The 20,767-nt window shown below is 41.5% G+C and overlaps 1 protein-coding gene across 1 annotated transcript in view; it reads right to left on the bottom strand.

The window, feature by feature from the left end:
- The window catches only part of syt7a (synaptotagmin VIIa), an 87,427-nt gene that overhangs the window by 37,889 nt on the left and 28,771 nt on the right, over positions 1-20,767 (bottom strand). Inside the window, exon 2 of the mRNA XM_086209173.1 lies at positions 9,473-9,576. Within this exon, the coding sequence (XP_086065299.1) occupies positions 9,473-9,576 (104 nt within the window). The remainder of the gene's footprint in view (positions 1-9,472; positions 9,577-20,767) is intronic.

The following is a 20,767-nucleotide window of genomic DNA, read 5'->3' as shown; positions in this document are numbered from 1 at the left end:
TTTAACTATACTGAATACAAGTGTAAATGCCTGTTCTATTATCTCAAGACACTGTGCCACCAGTCCTTTGCCTGATGGTCTCCTGATTATACTCATCAAAGTCAAATCAAATCTTCTGTGGAGAGCCGTTTTAGACTATGATTATCATTCGCACCACCCTGAAATTTACATGCCAATTGCCTCTTTAAGGTAATCTGCTCGGTACTGAAGAGAAGCTTCCAGAAAGTCCTGCACCAGTCTGATTTCAAATTGCTAGAGCATGACCTGCTGTAACCATGGAAATAATGGCAATTTAAAGGCTCAGAAAAGTGAGGTCTGCTGGGTACGTTCTACTGGAAAAGCTCATTACAGTTTAGGTGTTTCACAATTGTCACAATGCAGGTAATCTGTATTGACACTTTGCTACAAGTGGGACAAGGTAGGGATAAGCCAAAAGCTGCCCTAACCTCCAAATTGCACGCATGCTTCGCTGAGAGAGATGCTCTGATACACATCGAGGATAGGCAAGGATTCTCCAAACCACAAAATGAGTGGGAGGAAAACACACTGAGCTGCCACCATGGTTTGGCTTGCGCAACTGGATATTAAATTGGCTGCCAGGCAGTTTCTGTAGTAAACTGGGCTGGTGAGACTGGAGGACAGATCTGCAGGTTGGAGCTCTGAGCTTTTGTATCAATGACATCAACATCCCTGCCTCCACTTTACTCCAGCCAGAAACTTTCCTGACCAGAGCTCCCAAACTTCTTTCCTCCTCTGACAGTCTAAAGTCCCTTTCAAGCCCCTTTCACACTGCACCAAAAACGCAGGTCAACACGGGCTTTTGGGCACTCTAAAAGGGTTAACTCGGCATTTCGACCCACGTCGACCGACTCGACAAGCGACCCGGGTGTTTAGCGGCTCGGCTAGACTCGGTCGCAGTGTGAAAAAGGCAACCCGCGTCGTCTCAGGTTTCACACGACCTTCCTGTCGCATCCTGCCTTTGTCACTGTGTCGCCTGTCAGGCTTTGCCTGTAGCTTCGTTCTGACTAATCAATCTCTTGCTATGTTTTGGAAGAAAGGAAAAAGTTAATAAATCAAAGTCACAGTTTGTTTTTCCAGTATATGCAAGATGTGGATATCATGAACATGTAAACTAGCTTCTATGCAGATTATAGTGACTTCAATAAAAATCAGCAATCGACTAAATCAGTTGTTAGTTGTTGATTGCGTATTGCATTAATCACGTTCAAGCTTATCCTCAGTTCAGTATTACAATTTCAAAAGATGTAGCTATCAATCTATGAAGGAAGATTACAGCAGGTCTGTTGTATAATCATCTTTGATTAGTCAAAAGTTTTTTCCAACTCACAGAAACAGCCATTAAAGAATAAGCTGAAGGTCTAGAACCAACTGGACAACCAGCTGAACTTAACTAAGCTAACAGCCGTAGTTGTGACAAACGGAACTGACATCAAGTGTTTTTACACACAATGCATAAAAGCACAATAACAAAACCATCCCATGCAGCACAACTCATTCAGAAGTAAATGTGGAAGCTCCAACATTTATAGATTCATTTATATGTTGATCGTGAGCAGATGATAGCAAGTAGAGAGCGAGAGAGCCAAAAGAGTTTCAGGCTCCGCATCAGCAGAGTCATCAAGCAACTCTAACAGCTGACAACTGGGTTTATCACCCAGAACACGTCCAGGCTCTCACTAAAATGCTTTGTTGGTTTTCAGTCTTTAGCTGCTATTAATGTGGCTGTGACAGTTCAGCCACTTTTGTTTCAATTCACTGTTCAACTCCTAAAGTTTTAGTTGCAGTGTTCAAGTGTCACCTCAATTAGTCACATGAATTCTTGTGGAAATTTTCAGGCTGAGGTTGTGTATCCGATTTAGGACCGCATATAAGTAGAATTGACAGGAACTTGGCAATTATGAGGTAGCCACGCCCAAAAGTGTACAATGCATTCTTGTTTATTTTGCTCTAAATGGGAGCATAATGTCCAAAATAATGACTTAAAGATGACTCAAAACTAGCGACTGAAACCATGAACTCATTGTAAGAATGTTTATTGAGGTAATAAATCAAGTGAGACGTTGGATCATTTTCTCATAGACATATTTACAATCCTTGGCTTCACTTACCACACCAGGGAGCTCTGTCCATTCAATATACAGTCAATGGTCTGTGCAGATCTCTTAACTGGATCAATGAGCTCTATGAACAACAGACTCTCACCTGCATGTAGGCAGCGATGTAAGGACGTACCTGCAGTGAGCTTTTAGCCTGCCTGTCTAATCTGGACAGCACAGAATGACTCATTCAGCCCATCTAAACAGAAACTTCAAGCACTAAGCATTGTGGGAAAATGAAGTGCAAGGAAATCAGTCAAAGGTTTTGTGCGAGTTTCCAAGAGAGTGAACTGACTCAGACAGTCTGTGACACTTTCATCGTTCATAAATAGAAGGCCCGTTTAGAAATGCAGTTTGTGGCAAAGCCTTTACACCAAGTTACAAAACCAATCAGGCAAATTGCTGCAGACTCCATCATGAGGTCATTTCAAACTCCAGTCCAAACCTTCGATCGTGGCTTTGGACCTGTTACAGAACCAGAGTTGACAGTAGCGCAGCTGAGGAAAAATGATAAAAACCCACAACAGAACCGAACAGCAAAAAAGATACTCATCACACAATTAAACAAAGCTGCTCATCTATGTCACGACCAGCACAGACCGAGTCAATAAATGCATAAACACAGACAGACACATAATCTGTATCCATATAGTATAACATTAAATCCTGTATGAAAGTTGAGTAGTGGATCTAAGAGTTTCTTAAGGGCCTCAGGAAACAGTTGTCAGAGTGCTACTTCTTCTTATATACACATGTATATTTACATGTTTCTACATATAAAATCTTGGAGCTATAAGGGGCAGATATTGATGGTGTTTACATAAGCCAGCAGCCCCGAAACTGCATAATACTTCCCACATGCTAATGGGTGAGAATATATAGTTTAATCATGCAGTTCTACTACACTTTCCAACTGTTATCAGACCACGCAGATCAAATTTTTGCCAAATCTTTCACAACAAAACACAAAGCGCATCCAAGATTGTATTTTTATTGGACACAGGATTAGTACATGCCCCCTAGTGCAGGATGAGTCATCAAACGTTTAAATTGTTTTCACAGGAAGAGAAATGACAGGGATGTGCCAAAAAAAAAATAAATACTGAGATTTTCCTTTACATGTATTTGGAATAAATCAAGAAATAAATTAACATTTGACACAAGAACATGCATATTTCATTTGATGGGAGCTTTATGGAGCTGTGTCATTGACAGCCCAATGATCATTACAGACATCATAGCTGCAAAGCCTTTTCAAACCCACAATCTAGACTGACTAGCAACAACAACATTGTGTGTAAGCTCTCTACACTGTACTCCTGAGGGATAATTTCAGGGGAAGCAAAACAGTTTGAATTTTAGTCAGGCAAAGACAAGCTATCAAAGGAAACTCATGTATCATTCAATGATATCGTAAAAATTTCAGCAAGGTTGGAAGACAAAGAGGATGAGTGAGAGTCCAGTACAGAAACAGGGAGGGAGAATTGCTAAAAACAGAAAAAAAAGATAGCAAGAAGGAGAAAAAAATAAGGACAAAGCAGGACGAGGGGAGGGACAGGTGTGAAGAGTGAGCCGCGAGAAACAATGAGTGACAGTCCGTCCCGGGTGGTTGGGATGTGAAAATAAGCAAGGACTCAAACACAAGATGCGACAGCTTCCAAACCATCACCTTCCTCAGGCTCACTCACAAGAGTGCGTCGCAAACTCTCCCAGTTTCATGGGAAAGGTAAATGCTGCAGAGTCCATCGTGACAGATGTGAAAAAGCTCGCCAGCTCGAAGGACATGCGGCGAGAAACAATAAAGACATCAACTCATACTCTAAATGAGGGTTAAATAAAACCAATTGAAGAGCGAGCAATTTCCCCACTAATCCCCCACTCAAATACCCTTTAAAATTCTTAAGTCTAATTTAAACCTGCTGTCTTTTCATCACATGACAAAAGCTTTCACAATTACACTGTTCAGCTCTGTCTGGCTCTGAGCCACAAGTTCAAAATAGCTCCAACCGATATGATGAACTCATTATATGACAAATCTCCACTTATATGAGGGGGAAAAAACAACAACACTTTTCCTCCACCTGAACCGCCCAGTAAAAATAACTTGGTGAGATTGTTGTTAAAGAATCCAGACATGAGGGTTAAACCTACCGCTGTCTGTCTCAGTTGGCAGTGCACCGCCCTGCAACATTCAGCTGTGTTTGTTTGTGGTGAATTAGCAGGCAGCAAGAGTCTACATGCTCCTTCGATATTACCCACACCACACCATAATGAGAGAGGAGTGATCATTTGTTTTTTAGCGTCCGTCAAAACCTTTTCTTTTTTTTTCCTGTGTTCTTCTGCAGCATGTAACTGAAGAGGATATCAAATCCATCACCAGAAGCACTGCCAATACTGTCACTGAAATGTGGCTGCAGGCACACATAATGTCCTGTTATATTATTCCCACTGATAGTGACAATCTTTCTTTTGAAATTCCATAATTATTGATTTTCATCTTCTCCCTCCTCTGATTGACATAATTACTATCATCCTGCTAATGACTGTGAGCCCGTACCTCCCAGTTAATGCATCCAAATTACTAAAGATTGTTGATACGAGTCCAAGAGGGATTCTATCAGGCTGGGAATCTGGTCAGGTCCAATCTCAACTCCACTCACAACTATGTCACGGATCAAACAGCACATGGCTCACAGGAGCAGGCAGAGCGGTCTTCTGAATGCCAAACAGCCGCCGCTGCTCAAACAGATGTTAGCAGCACCTACACTGATATCTGAAAATCCCACCCAGCACCTCCAACACAAGCCCCTGCCGGCAATCCTCAGCCGCACAGCGCTGGAGCTTAACAACCACGTGACTCATGTGATTCTATTTTGTCGTTATCGCCTTTGTCTGTAATCACAAGCTTGCTTCACTCATTGGAATCCTTATACAGTGAGAATTGCTGGGCAAATTTATGAGTAAATCATCTGAAGTTGCCAATAAAATCACTTCACAGCTGATGCATCTATGAACGGCAATAAACAAACAGAGTTAGCAGGGAGCAGAAGGAGACAATAGCATTCAATGTGCAGCACTTCCAGAGGGCTTAGATAACATGTAGCAGGAGGGAGGCTTCGGGATGACTGCACATGAGGACTTTTAAAATAAAAGCCAATTGCACTGGCTGCCAAAGCTAAAAGACCGAAAGCAACACTTACTCAAAATGTCTTGTCTATTAACCTATGAATCATAACCAAAACTGGCATGGGCCCACTCAAAACTGACATGTGATGCTTGGGGCAAACATTTGTTCTTATGAAAGCTGACACTGTCAAAGAGTACACTCGGACATTTCAGAAATAAAGGTTTTAGACACGGACTGGCCTGTGGAAGCTTCATATAAAATCAGCACCATGAGCACCTAATGAGAACACTGTTGTGGATAGAAATTCAAATATACAGTACAGTACGCATCTATAATAAGCGGTGTCAACTCCGAGTTGAAAGTGTTCATGCAAATCACACTTTGTATACATTCTAATGATGCGTTCAGGGAATATACTGTACCGTAGTGTTTCCATGGAAAAGAACAGGGATAAAGAGATCAAGGAGACTGACTGTCATGACTTTATTTAGAAGCCAATTGTAAAGATGTAGAACTTTCATGGTTGTTGGTCACATATAGACGTAAACATCCCTGAAGGATGATGATGATATGATAAAGAGATTTAAAAAAGCTAAGTGGTGTTTCCATTTAGTGCATCTTCAAAAACACATTTATCATGACATAACTTAACTATCAGTTATTTTGCACATGTAAGGAGAGGTGTTTAATGCGGTTTCACACCACTGGGAGGCTGATGTCTTCCCACAGTAAGTGGTCCAAGGACTACAAAGGGCTTAATCAACATTGTACACCCTCTACCCTCCATCACATCAGACACATGCTGATGTACCAGATGCACTGATAGGGAGCTAATAGAGGTCGGCCCAAAACATTGGCAATGTAAGTTTGACTGACGAGACAATATGGGTAGGTGGGTCAAAATAAAAAAATAAAAGCAGAATTCAGAATAAAGAATTATCAAGTGGGGCGGCACGGCGGTGCAGTGGTTACCACTGTCACCTCAAAGCAAGAAGGTTCTGGGTTTGAGTCCCGGCTCCAGCACGGGATCTTTCTGTATGGAGTCTCCATGTTCTCCCTGGTCCTGTGTGGGTTCTCTCTGGTACTCCAGCTTCCTCCCACAGTCCAAAGACATCAAGAGAGGACGAGGCTGATTGATACTCTAAATTGACCGTAGGTGTGGCTGTGAGTGTGAATGGTTGTCTGTCTATATGTGTTGGCCCTGCAATGGACTGGCGACCTGTCCAGGGTGAACCCCGCCTCACGACCAAAGGATAGGCTCACATCACCCAAAAAAGAAGTTTTAATCCATCCTCATGCTGATGGAAGGTTGTGATTTTAAATCCACAAAACACTGCTGGAGTTTCATAGGAAAAAGGTGTTGCAGTAATCTGACAATAAAAGTGAACAGTGGGCAGTTTTCAAACAGGAGAAAACACTAAAACTAACTAAAACTAGCCATGTGAGGCTAAAAACACAGCATCAGTGACATTTTCAAAACAGCTTGGTGTGTTGAGGCTTCGGGAAACCTGGTTTGCTTCATACATGCAGTGTGGAGGCATTTTATGGTTTTATTACGTGTCTGTTTCACATCAGAAATGGATCACCATTCATTTCTACTCTTTAAGAGAGTACTGCAACCTCTGCACTGACTGTACTGCACTTAGACACTTAACCTGACCCTCCATCAGCACGAGGGGGAGTAAAGATAATGGCTGAATATTAATTTTCAGGTGAAATGTTAATTTAAATCAATCTAATTTAATCATATTTAATTTGCGCTAACATTCCACCACTGGCAAACTTTGTGTTTGTTGCCTTTTAACAGGATGAAGTCCAAGAGCAGTCCAGGGCTGTAGGTGGGCGGCCATCTGCCTTGACCAGGTAATGAAGCACAGTTTGTCATAAATCATCCATTTATTCTGCCCACACCTGAGAGCAGGGACAAACAGACTGTGTGTTTACGCCAGCGCTATCAACACCATGGAGAGCGCTCAGTCAGACTCAGCGCACAAGGAAATTGTGATAAATAAATATACATAAATAAAACACAAATTTTTAAGAATTTTTATGGCTGCACTGCTCGCTCTCTTGTTCAAAGCCTATCTAGTGCACCCATCAGTTGATTTTTCTTCAACAAAAAATATAACCGACAGCTCATCCAAAACAATCGGTTACTTCCTTTAAAAAATATCAGTGATAGACACCAATGGGTGTGTTGGTCGACACAATCCTCAGTAAACACTATACATGATATTATCAATGCTTAATTTCCACATGGTTGAAGTGACATACCCGCGTGTCACTTGTAATAAACACAAGCAGTAGTGGGTAAAAAAGGAAGAACGTAGATGTTTATTTGCATACCAAGTGGGGAAGCAGGATCCAATCGCACCTGCTGACCTGAGACGTGTGGAAATGCATTTTAAGCCGAGTGTGAACCCATTCACTCACAGCTGTCCACCAGTGATTGAATCGCACATCTTAATGCCAGGTGTGAAGAGAGCCTGAGACATCTTCTCGTGCGTGCAGATGTAGCTGGTGGTGGTCTTCAGAGGGTCATAAGGCCAATAGATTGCCATTCTATCCTGAGCAGTCTCTGCTTTGTGGCTGCTGCCCAGCGCTGTCACAGGATGGAAATAAGATCCATTTACAGCAGTGCTCTGGAGAGGACCGCAGGGACTTTCCAATGTGCTGGCAGCTGATCTACCTCCATCCACAGCAGGAAACTAGGAGCTATTCACTGGCCCATTTACTTCCAAGTGGAATATAAAATATAACAGTGTATCAGTGAAGCAAACAACTGGGGGACTGTCTTGTACCACTGTTCTATTTCCGCACAGATTAACCCCCCACCCCACACCAGCCCACCTCCCAACCCCTGTTCGTATACATTGTAACATTGTACTCTAGTCACAATCACATTACTAGTGATTCTTTCATGCAAACAACATTACGCAGAGAGGCCTGTTGCTGAGCCTGCTGGTACACCAACTACCACCATCTGTGTACCAATAAGTTTCACAGCAGTACAACAGTGAGCTGAAATCAGCAAGAACTGGAGCCACATGCGATAGGTGACTTGTGTTCCCAAGGAGTACAAGCACGAGATGAATCAGAAATCAATTAAATTTAAAGGCATGCAAATTAAGAAGAAGAAAAAAAAAGAAAGAAAATCAGTCAAGTGAGGTGGCACTTGCAGCTCTGTCTGCCTAATGAGTGGTTGCCCCCCTTTAATCAATCACATTTCATAGCACATAATCACAATGACATGCCCTCTATTAGAGGTCAGTCTGCTTGATCCCCTCAGTGAGCAGACTGATGCTGGAACAGCACAGTTCACCGGTGTTGGAGGTGCTTCTATCTCAGTGAGTGAATTCATGCAAGTCTGGTTAAAAAAGTTCAGTTAAGAGAGAACAACACCATGGCCTTGGGTGGCCGTTGCAGTCTCGGTTATACAACAGATGTTTTACGAACATTTAGAACACTTGCATGCTACAACTTATGGGAACAGTTTCATGAACCAAGCACAATCTACCATGGTTTCCCCTCGCCGCTATTTTGCAGAGGCACATACGCTGTATCCTGGCACAAATATAAACAATTAGGATTAGCTCACAACATACCAGCCACCCAGCTAACACAACATTGGCTAACATTGGCTACAAGTTGAAATGATGACCAACAAAATGATTTACTCTAACATTTAAAGAAAAAGGGATGTTAATCATTTCAAGTAACGTTCCTTTCAGCTAAATGTTCGCTAATACAGGGGATTTAACCGAAACATTATGTGGATGTTTTGGGGATGTTGCTGAATGTTTCATTCATGAAGATTCTGGAATTTCTTGCCTCAACCAACATTTCTGAATTTCATCCTAATTTTAGCAAGAACATTCTGAGTGCCAATTAAAAACTCACCAGCAGGAGAGAGACATTTGGCTCCGTGAGACTAGGATGTAACAGAAACCATCACTTCTGTACATGAATGGATCGTCTTGTCACAAATCAAATCAGTTCAATAAGAAGACCCCACATACTACTTTTACCAATTTCTATAATATTTTCACACTTATTCTTTGTCCAATTAATTCAAGTATCTTTGTCTAATAAATTCACAGCAGACAGTGTTTATTAAGGCTCTCTGATTAACAAAGCATGGAGAGATGGAAACAAATGTGACTGGAAGCTACTGCACGTTGTGTGTGTGTGTGTGTGTGAGTGTGTGTGTGTGTGTGTGTTAACTCACCAGCTTGCGTTGACACCAACCACAGACGCCACAAAGAGCCACCAGCCAAACAGCACACACTGTCACTGCCAGAGAGACCAGGAACACACTGAGGGACACTGAGCCTGTGCACACACAATCACACAAACACACACACAGGGAGAGCAGAAAGAACAGAAAAAAAGTGAGTGATGCCTTTTTTCATTGCATTCATGGATGTGATTTTTTTTTTTTTTAATACTGTGTATAAAACAACCCCAGGATTTTTCAAGAAAGCTGATTTTATGGCATCATCTCACCAAACAGGACTGGTCCATCTTCCTCCTCGTGTAATTGAGTTGCAAAGCAGAGCTGCCATTTTTACATTCGGTCATAAGGAGCTGAGGAACACAATCTCATCACTGTCCCTTTTGTGCCAGAGCATTTCAATACCTTTCTCATGAGGGCTGCAGCTGGGCATCACTCAGCTGCACACACATCACTGTCATGGTGTCACAACTTGTTAACTGACAGGCTGAATTTGTGTGTGTGTGTGGGGTTGGGGGGGGGTGGGCTGACAATACAAGTGAGCTCATGATTAATGGGTATCAGTGGTTGCCCAGCAAGAGAAGTGGCTCTGGAAGAGAGTCATAAAAAAACATCATCTATGTGCGTGTGTAAGTGTGTGAGAGGATTCTCACACACACACACACACACACACACACACACACACACACACACACACACACACACACACACACACACACACACACACACACTCACACACCTGAACACCTGGCTCAGTTTACAGCTGCTTTTGAGGATAAGAGGATGGAGCGTGGATGGAGCCTTGTGAGCACTTTACACCACATTTAACCAACTCAATGGCCTTTACTTTACATGACAAGGAAATAATGCATCATTGAGCTTTGATATTTGCACAGCAGGAAAGATGCTAATGTATTCAAATTTGTGATTTCCTTGTAATAATTCTGATTCCAAAATATACAGCGATAAACAAGTGTCAGATTGCATTTGTACGCTGCTGACTGGCAAACGCCTGTACTTTGCTTTCAATAACTAGATTTGTCTTCTCCCCCAAGTGCTGTCTCCTCGCCTTCCTTTGCTTGCCACAACTGGCCTTTTCATCTGACTGGGCTCTCATGTCTTTGCTTTATTCTCCACCTCGCCCTGTCCTCTGGGAACACCCAAGCTGAGAAAGGAGGGAAGAGTGGCGGGTAAAGTTGTTTCATATGGAAAATGCAAACCGTATCAACATTGTATTTCTCAGCCTTCTCTCAGCAACAGCTACCGCTTTGAGGTCAATGTGACACCTGAGGCCACTTAAAGTCAGAAAAAGCACACGGAGAGAACAGTGAAGGAAATGGACATCAAGCCCAATGACAGCCACTGTGGATGATGACTAGATCTGACAATGGACGGTCCTATAAAACCCCATGAAAACACATGTTCAGCACACACTAAAAAGCCTTCTACCTTTGTGCAGTGATTTGTTTGCAAATGGCTACAAAACAAAAGAAAGTCCCAAATGGATAGACACAGACATTAAATTCAGAAGGGCAGTGAGGGAACTTAGCAGATGACCTCAGCTGAGTTGTCAGTAAAATAAATAAATGAACTGTCTGATTGTTTATGTTGATCCTCCAGGTTTCAAGCATAAAATCTGAAATATTTATCAAAGTGAAAATAATTGGGGTTACATAGGGGTTGGTTTTTTTTGTACCTTCTTTGTTTTACTCTATCGTTCCTTTTTTTTCTAGTTGTAGTTTTTTTCAATATAAATATAGCTGTCACACCTCATTGGCCAGCACTGACAGCAAAAACAACCTTGACTGTTATTTTCATGATGGTCCCTTTACTCCCTGAAGTTAAAGCGATACTTCACCCCAAATTATTTTGTCTTTCGTGTATTCACAAATAGTTTTCTTGAGCTCAAAAAGGCATTCTATCATGGCTCCTTCACTTCTTTGGGACTCCAGAATGCAGACTCATGTAAATTTACCTGGAGGCTAATGATGCCCCATGGCCATCCAGTACAAATAACAACCAAGCTGCTCAAAAACGTCTGTTTACAAACTCTCAAGCTGATTGTCCAATGTTACACACGTCCACTTTATCCAGTCCTCTGCTCAGTGCTCCACAAACACTTTTTAGCTTAAAACAAAGTAACTATAACTCTTCCAGTTTGTTGCTCGTTCATGGTAGCGCCGTCTGTTACCATGCTCCTTCATGGTAGCAGCGCTCACAGCATCATGTTGTTTAACCAGATATTTTCTGTGTCCATTGCAATAATTTAACTCGAAAAAAAAACTGCGGAAGGCCCAAAAATATACTTCCACTTGAAATGCCTTTGTTTAAAAGTCATGCTGAGCGGAACAATTCATTTCCCCGCGTGTGAATCAGTAGATTAAATTTTGGGCTATGACATGAACAGCAGGGAATCTGTTTTGCAAATTTCTTTTCACTTCAAAACCATACTGAGACTGCTTATGAGAGCTGGTCTTGGATCTGTTGTTTTGGTCTTCATTAGACTACAATTGCTGCCTTCACAAGTGTCAAACTGCCTTAATTTTGAAAGCATCAGAATCAGATTTATTATCACCTCAATAATAGACACTTACAATAAAAGTTGTAGAATACTGTTATCTATCTATCTATCTCAGATCAGTGGGGTTTTTCACATTTAAAATAGACATGCATGTAAAAAAAACAGCGCTTTATACAAACTTTTGTTGTATGAAATAAATTTTCCAGTAAACAAGAGCAGAGGGAGGCTCGTCCATCCCCTGTCTGGACCTGATTTTCCCATCTCAAATATCACACTCTATATCTGTTTATCTGACAGCAACACCTTCCTCCGTCCAACTTGACTGATCTTGTTCTGATGGTGCAGGTGTAGATATAATCAACATTTAGTCCTCCACCCCTCGCTGTTCATCAGTCAAAGAGACCACTAATGGCAGTCAGGCTCACAGCCAGCTGAACATGTCTATTCATACATGTACAGAAATAGACACAGGCTATATACGCTACCACTGTATATTCTTAGAGAGGTCCATAACGACTCATCCATTAGATACACAGCATAAACAAGGGCAGCCATGGATCTTAAAGAACTGAACTCATCTCCATCTAAGGGCATCTATAGAAGCCTCACTGCTAAGTGGCTCAGAGATGGATGTTTTGATTTTTGTGGAAAGTCAGGTGGATGTGTTGACGCAGGGCACTACATCCTGCGCCCTTTCTCAAGGTCAAGAAGTAGGGGGGGGGGGGGTATGGTTTATGATCTGTGTCAGTCGTGAGAGCGGCGAGAGTAAAGAGCCTCCAAATAAAATCCAACATCTAAAGAGGTCACATTACTGCTCGCAGTAATGGACAGCAGGATTCTGCTTTCATGCAATAGAACTTCCTCTTTAGCATCAGTGGAGCTGAATAAGCAAACAGACCAGGTATCGAGGAAACATGTAAAACGTTCAACACTATGATTGTTGAGAGAAAGAGGCATCATTTTCTCTGTCAAGGAGATTTTCTCTGCCGTTTGTGTTTGTCCATTAGCAGCAAAAAAAAACTACAAACAAAAAAAAACAACTACCAGAATGATTTTCCTGAAACCTAGTGGAGGGGTGAACAGGTCCGAACATTTTTGCCAGATTCTCAGGTAATATTACATGGAGCTTAGCAGGTGTTCCTGCTCTGTGAGTGTGCATCTAGAGAGATAGAGACAGAGATAGGGATAAAGATACAGATAAGATAAGGTAAGATAAAGACAAAGAAAAAGATATCGATGAAGATAAAGACAAAGATAAAGATGGGGATAGAGACAGAGATGGAGATGCCCGTATGAGTCTATACACAGCTATTTATCTAGCTCACTGGACAGTGGGGTACTCAGAGAGCACAGACCTCTGCCAGCAACGTTCTAGAAAAATTCACTTTCTTGCAGTGGATGGGTCTTTTTGGTATGTTTTGAGTTTTTCCTCTTTCTGTACAACTTAAAATAAATGAACATGTTAAACCTCATCTATAGGCCAGTATTGATTAAATGTTATGACCAAAGAGAAAATGTACAGTTTAAGCATAAACATCAATATTTGATGTGCCATACAAGAGCTGCAGATTCATTACTCTAATCTAATCCCTCGTCACTGCATATAAAACAGGGCATTTATCTTTTGCTTGACAGGGCATTAATCTGCCTGATTTGGCCCTCCCAACAATCACAGGGGTGTTTCTGACTCAAGGCTGATTAGGAACGATCTACTCAGATGATCTAGTGGTGGTAGTTCCATTTTAAAGCTTCCAATCTGCTGCCAGACTCAACAAGGTCACTCCCGTGTTCAAACATGGTTGACATCAAGGGTTTTAAATTGTGACAATTATGTCAATGCCTTCCAAGCAGAACCATAATAGCCAAAGAGAAACCAGTACTGGAGCGTGTTGCTAAGCAATGGTAAACATCCTAGCAGCAAAGAACCCGGCTTCTAACATTTTTACATCCTAACTCGTTTGGCCTTCTGCTTTCATTTTTTTTCACGCTGCAAAATATACTATCCCAACTTGTTGCACCACATCAGTCTCCATTTTGTTGACATCTTCTTCCTGAGATCACATGAGAGAGATGACAAGAGGTGGTGCGCTGCCCCCTCTGGCACAATAATCTTAATAAGATCCTATAGTGTGTGATGTGCCTTTATTTTCACATCCTGCAGTGTGTGTGTCTGAGAATAAAGGCAAGAACATCTTTGAAGATTCTCCTTTAGTATATGATGCAACCTGATTTAAAGATATGTCAAAGTCCTGCAGAGTGCGCCCAGCTGAGCTAACTAGCTAGCTGCGGTGTTATTCCACTGACAGATAGTCACATGGACAACCGACAAACACAGAGCAGTGTTGGCTTTGTAAAAAAGATCTTCTGAGAATTGTAATGGGTTCTGCTGTAGCATTGCAATAGTCCTCCACCGATGGTCCTGGAAGTTTTCGCGTAAAGCTGCTAAAGGCTATAGAAACAGACAGATGTAGGTGAAAATGTAACCTCCTTTGCAGAGCTGATAAGTTAAACTGGCAAGTGAGCTGAACCAGTCACTGAGCCCTTTGATCAGAAACCTTTAGAAGTCACAGCACTCTTAAACTTGACAGTCAGATTTTAGTGTGTCTCTTTTATATGCACATAAAAGACAAAATAAATGACGCTGTGCACTGAGGAGAGTAGTGACAATGATGGTGTAAATGAGCTTGCAGTCAACAGTTCACTGAGGAGAACAAAGGCCAAGAGGATGCATATGGACATTTAACGTGTAGCAGACAGAAATCCCAGTGCAACAAGCGTAACCATCGCTACAAAGAGTGGTACTGTACATGTAGGTGATGTGGCCCACATGTGGTGAGCTAAGCCATGCAGAAAGGGACCAGTCCTCAAGGGTAGGAGAATATTGCTAATTGGACAGGCGGAACAGGAGCAGAGTCCAGTCAGCAGAGCTGCCACAACGCATCTCTATGCTCTGACTGAGGTGGAGAGGGCAGTGTCTCCGAAGCTCTGGGTCCAAAGCTCAAAGCCTAACCGCCACTTCAAAGTGCCTCCTCCTTGTAGTGGAGACTGGGCTCTGCCCTCTTTATAGCTACTGAGCTGCTGTTAGGGTAATCCTCAGATGTCACTCACATGTCTTTACAGTCTGTCCTCTCTGTGGCAGAATCTGTGTGAAACAGCAAAACAGTATTCACAGAGGATTTGAAATTCCTTCTATCTACCTCCTGATATAATTCTACACCGCAGTTTAGAGCTTCAGCTTTACATTTATTTCTCAACACAACACGCTGAGTGGCAGTAAACAGTACATTCATTTAAAAGCATTCAAACTAAGTATTTCTCCTTTGCTCACTGGCAGAAAATCATTTGCGGGTGAAGACTATAAAAGTGGTTTAAGAGGGGAGATGTGCATAAAATGAATAATAACTGCTTCCAAGTAAACAATGTCATAGTAATATAAATAAATGAGGCCAGCAGGTAGGGTAGCAGTTTATTGGGTTGCCTCGGTTTGGTTTGGCATCCATATCGGCACAATTGGGTGAGTCTACAGGTGGAAGGAGGAGGGGAAAATGGGAGTCAATGCTGCGTCCCCCTTGTGAAACTCCAGTATTCGCTGTTTGATGGAGATATGCAGCTGAGGAAGCATGTGGTAGTGGAGGAGGGGATGGAGCAACACAGCTCCGTAGAGTGAATTAGCAACGGCCAAAAAAAATTAAGATTTAACAGATGAGGTGACGTGGGCTTTGTTCTGTTACACGCTGAAAAGACAAGCTGGTGTTGTCCATGTTGTCCACACACAACCACTAGAGACAGAATGATTGACAGTTGTCTCCTTTGTGCAGATGTCACATATGGACCCTCCCCAAAGCTATTTGTAAGAACCAGGAAAAGTAGAATATCTCTATAGCTGATATGGGGTTGTGAGAGGCAGTCGTCCAGGTATTTCCTTCACTAGATTTCACACACATGACACTGATGGACACATTCTCCAAAAAGACCTTCTGTTCTATTTACCTCAGTGGGGTGTGTAAATCAACTGGCGAGATGTGAGAAATTGCTTGAGAAAGCTTGGTAATTACATCCCGTCATTTTTTTTTGTTTAAATTATGTTTCATAGCAAAGAGAGCAATTATTTAAATGTTCTATAATTTCTTTCGGTTTGGTGCTTTCAAGTGGGCTAGGATGTCCAATACTCCTCCTCCAAAGCACCTGAGTGCATTGATGCTGATCACAAAGAATAGAAAAACATGTTTTCTATCACAGTATATTACAATATGGTAAATACAGAGAATTTAATGGAACAGTAGCTCTGCCAAGTTGGTCCTTGAAAGGTTTGAAGTGTTTATTCGTCATTCATTTTAAAAGCTGTGGTGCAGTTAACAGTATGGAAATAAACCATCAATCGATGAAAGTTCCTCAGCGGTGCATGAAACTCACTTCCGGGTTTATTCTTCCCCATTACACGGCCCGTAGAACACTAGACGCTTCTGTTAGCCCTCGGCTATCTCACTTGAGGATCAAATGATTTACTGTAAAATGTAACCGACCAAACAGAGCAAAGTTGTAATTAAAACAGTCATTTTACTCGAGTTGTAATGCTTAAAAATTGTCTCCACCATTTTACAGCCAACCCTTTCACGATTTTAGCTCATGGGTGACAGTCTTTTTAGGCCAGTGTACATCAAGCCAATCATGCCATACTTGTACATAAAATTGGCTTCAGCACCAGGTGCTAATCCTGAGGGCTTTAAAGAAACAGGCTCAAGTATGGTTTCCTTCTTTACCAACTAGAAAACTCAGTGCAGCGTGGACGTTAGAGCCCCATGTGCTGAAATCATAGGCATGTGTAAAGCAACTAGAGAAATTTCGACAGGTGGAGAGCACCTGGGGTGGAGAGCGAGTCTCTCTTACAATCTCAGCAGGCTACAAGGAACTTTGTTGCCTCTCTATCCCTATATGCTCCCTGTGGTTCAGCCGCAGCACTGCTGTGCTGTCACAAGGCCGCTTCACAGCACGAGTAAGAGGACTGCCACCCACGTTCTGTCTGCTCTCAGAAGAGGGATAAGATCCATCTCAGCCCAGTGACAAGTCAGACTAGAGTCGGACCAGCAGGACATCATGCAACACGCCCGGTGTCACCTATGATGACATCGTCTTCTTATTAGCACCTCTGACATGAAACGGGTGAATCAACTGCAAAGACCAAGAAGATTTTGAGCCAAAGAAGTGTATTTAAAACAATCAAGCACACCTGATGCAACAAAATGTGTGTTTGACCTTTAAAAGACACGATAAAACAAAATAAATTGCATGCATATGTTAAGACAAGTCATTTTACAGTACACTCCTGGTTTTCCTTTCAATTTTTATCCACTGCAAACGAAGACAAATAAAGGTTTTAGTGGGTGTTGACATTTCTCTCAGGTTTTCCAGGAAAAAAAACTGCTTATTTACAAAAATGCCACGGGCTTTTCTGGGAGTTTTGAGGTCTAAATGGGTTTTAAAAAAATACTGGGAAAATCACTTTCTGCTGTCAAAATAATAGCGTGAGCGCTGAGTATCTTCCTTTTAAGTTTATAAAGAATCACCCCTATCTGAATTTCTTTGATTTTTACACATCTTTAAAATGTCCCTCTAAATAGATGTTCTTCAGATAACCCTTCAGTAGCCTCACCTTCCCTTCATGGAATAAAAAGCAGCCTGTTAGAATCTGTGTGATATAAATACACATTGCCTCGCAGTATAATACAACCATTTTGCAATAAACCCTCCCTTCATGGAGACAATAATGTCCAGTTTTTTCATTGAATGTGTTGGTGAGATGCGTTGATTGATTGTAATGGCCTTTTTAGAGGCTGTAATGGTTGGTGCTTTTGGTTTCTGCTGAGAGTTTTTTCTCATCATTATTCATATAAATGAGATGAACAAAATATTAAAAACGCCTTACTTTATCATCTTACATTACAAAAGGAAGATTTATAATAGAGACACGGTGGCTACATCTCCTGCTGTACTTGATGAGGGCTCGCTACAGCATGCAGGTTCTTCATCTACAGTATCACTTCATTTTTGGCAGCCCTGCATCAGAGACTGAATCAACTGGTCAGATTGAAATGGATGACTTTCATATGAAAGCCACCAGAAGGCCTCCACACACTCACCAAGGACACTCTCCCCTGCCATCTAACAGGCGGACTTGTTTTCCAATTTGTAAGCATCCCTGCTTTGCATGAAACACACATTAATAATGGATTACACTCATAGATCCTAAAACACTGCTTTAAAAGAAGGCTAACGCGTCTGCCTGTTTGCACATTATTTTAATGATGTGTTTTTATGGGTCCTTTTAAGTTAATTGCATATGTTTGATTATCCATAAATTAGGGGGTGAGCATCTCACCCGCTGAGACTTCAGTAGGCATCTCGATACAGGTTAAACAATGCAACGCACATAAATGCATTTAAAATGCCGATTATTCAACACAACGAGTTACTTTAGCATTCTAATATTGGCATATTTCTACAAGAGGAAATGGTAATAAAAGTCCAAAATCCAGAAAGAGGAATCTGTCAGGAAAAGAGAATAAAACAATCCTTCAATAATTCATTTTTGCAGTGAGACAGGATACTTCATAGGAGGATGATGTGATGTTTTGGTGATTAAAATTTGACCGTGTAGAGGAAGTGGGGTGGAGTGGAACATTTTGATGCAACCCTTAATGCCTAAAGCTGCTGATGTTTTGCTCCGTCTCCCAAAGCAACTCTGCTGCCTCTCTGGATGTGGGTGAGGGGAGTTGATTTCTTAAAAATCTCAAACTTATTCCTCACTTGCATTTTATGATCGTTTGCTAATGCAACGAAATTTTCTTCTTTTTTTTTATGAGGAAATGAAGATGAGACAGGAGTGTGTGGGAGCAATGTTTGTTAAGTTCCAGCTAGTGAGAGATAGCAGTGCAGATGGGAGTTTGTTGAGGCCAACATTTTTTTTTTTAAATGCACATCTTATCAATATGTATTGATACACTAAGTGCAGCATAAATTTTTTTCAGTTTTTATTACTGATTTAGGCTCTCTTAATCAATACAGCTGCATTTTACACATGATGAAAATATCAAGAATTATGATCATTGATTCAACATTGCCTCCTGTTCCTTGGAAGAGTAACTGCTTTAAGTACTCTTGCCATTTTGCATCCCTTGAGTGCCAATCTGAGACAAATGGCTGTTATATTTGCCAGAAATCCGATCAAGCTGAATGAACTTCTTCTATTTAGTGGTTACGGGATGTTAAAGAAGCCTCAGACGGTCCAAAACAACCTATTACTCACCAGTCCCCCTGATGCCCTTGACTTTATTGACTTAAGTCCACATAGTTGATACTCTGGAGGTAGACTAGTGTCCATCTCACCAGTAATGGCTTTCTGAGCTGTAAACTAAGTCAGCCATGACTAACATTATTCCAGGTTCAGGGGCATTAAATTGCCAGTGCAGCCTAGTTTATTAGTTGTAAGCAGAGGTCGGCTTTCCAATAAAACAACACCATATTGAATTGTTTCACAATACCTCTTCTGCGCGTTCTCCTTCTTTCCCACCTTTTTTCTATCCATTACATCTTCAATTGACACCTTTCCCCCTTGGGTAAAGGAAAAGGCCAACGTTTGGGAAAATGCGTTGATCTTCCCTCCTCCCCAGAGCCATACGAGATAGATACCCCTCTCAGAACTACTTTCCTGGCCAGGTGCAACTGATTTCCTGCAGCACCTCAAAACTTTAGCCAACAAAACAAAATGCTTGTAAGGGTACGCCAACACTTCCCATCCACTATCATTCATTGCACGGATCTATCAAGCAGTCAGCCGGTGACTGTGGGTGTCAGCTACCAACTGCACGCACGGAGGAGAGAAGGGGGATCTATCTTCTTGACTGGCTCTGTCATGTGTTTCCAAAAGAGTTGGCATGTTGCTTTCATGTTCCACCTGTTAAAATGTACGTTTATTTGAAGCTAAAGCTCATTTCAGACACTTTGCAGTATTCGATTTTCCCCATGCATTCTACTCAAATTGAACATGGCCACTTACCAAAAATTACTAAAGTAACATTTGAACATGTTCATTCATTTGCCAAATAATATCCTGTCACCACAAAAGCAAAACCACACAGCTTCTTTAATTGAATTGGATTCAGTGATAAGTCTGTTAAAATTTACTTTTTTATTCTTATTTTTTGTTCCTGTTTACTTGAATTTAAACATCGGTCACATTTATCAAAATAACAAACAAAGTTTAAGCTTGTCAAATGTGAAAACAAAACACAGGAGAAGCAGCAGCAAGGCATTCTGCTCACGAGAATGAGAAAATTAAGAGAAAAACAAAGTTGAAATGAATCTGTCCAAACTCTCCACTCGGTGCACATTGGGGCTCAGGTACAGTAACTGCAAAGGCTCTAACATACGATTGACATCGCGTCATCCGTTATGCACAAAGACATCTGCATTTGTTGTGTTTGGACACATTTATTTCTACTTTTCCTTTACCTTGTCACCCCTCTGCTCCCTCACGGTTGCAGCTTATTTCTGAGCAGGTAAACATGCTGTCTAATCCATTTGTTCTGCCTTAAAAAAAAAAAAAACTCTTTAGACTCACATTATACCCTCCAGCACATCACTTCGACATGGGAAAACCCAAAGGTTTCAACTGCTAAACCACACATTTGTTCCACTTTTTATTTTTTTACCAATAGTCATCTTCATCAAGGCCTCGAACCTGATTGCCTCTTGTGTTGCACCCACTGCAC

The sequence above is a fragment of the Aulostomus chinensis genome, chromosome 7 (genome assembly GCF_037954235.1).
Source record: "Aulostomus chinensis isolate RoL2024-O1b breed Wild chromosome 7, RoL_Achi_v1.0, whole genome shotgun sequence".
NCBI lineage: Eukaryota > Metazoa > Chordata > Actinopteri > Syngnathiformes > Aulostomidae > Aulostomus > Aulostomus chinensis.
Note: the sequence above shows the minus strand (reverse complement) of the source record. Positions and strands in the feature narration are given on the sequence as shown.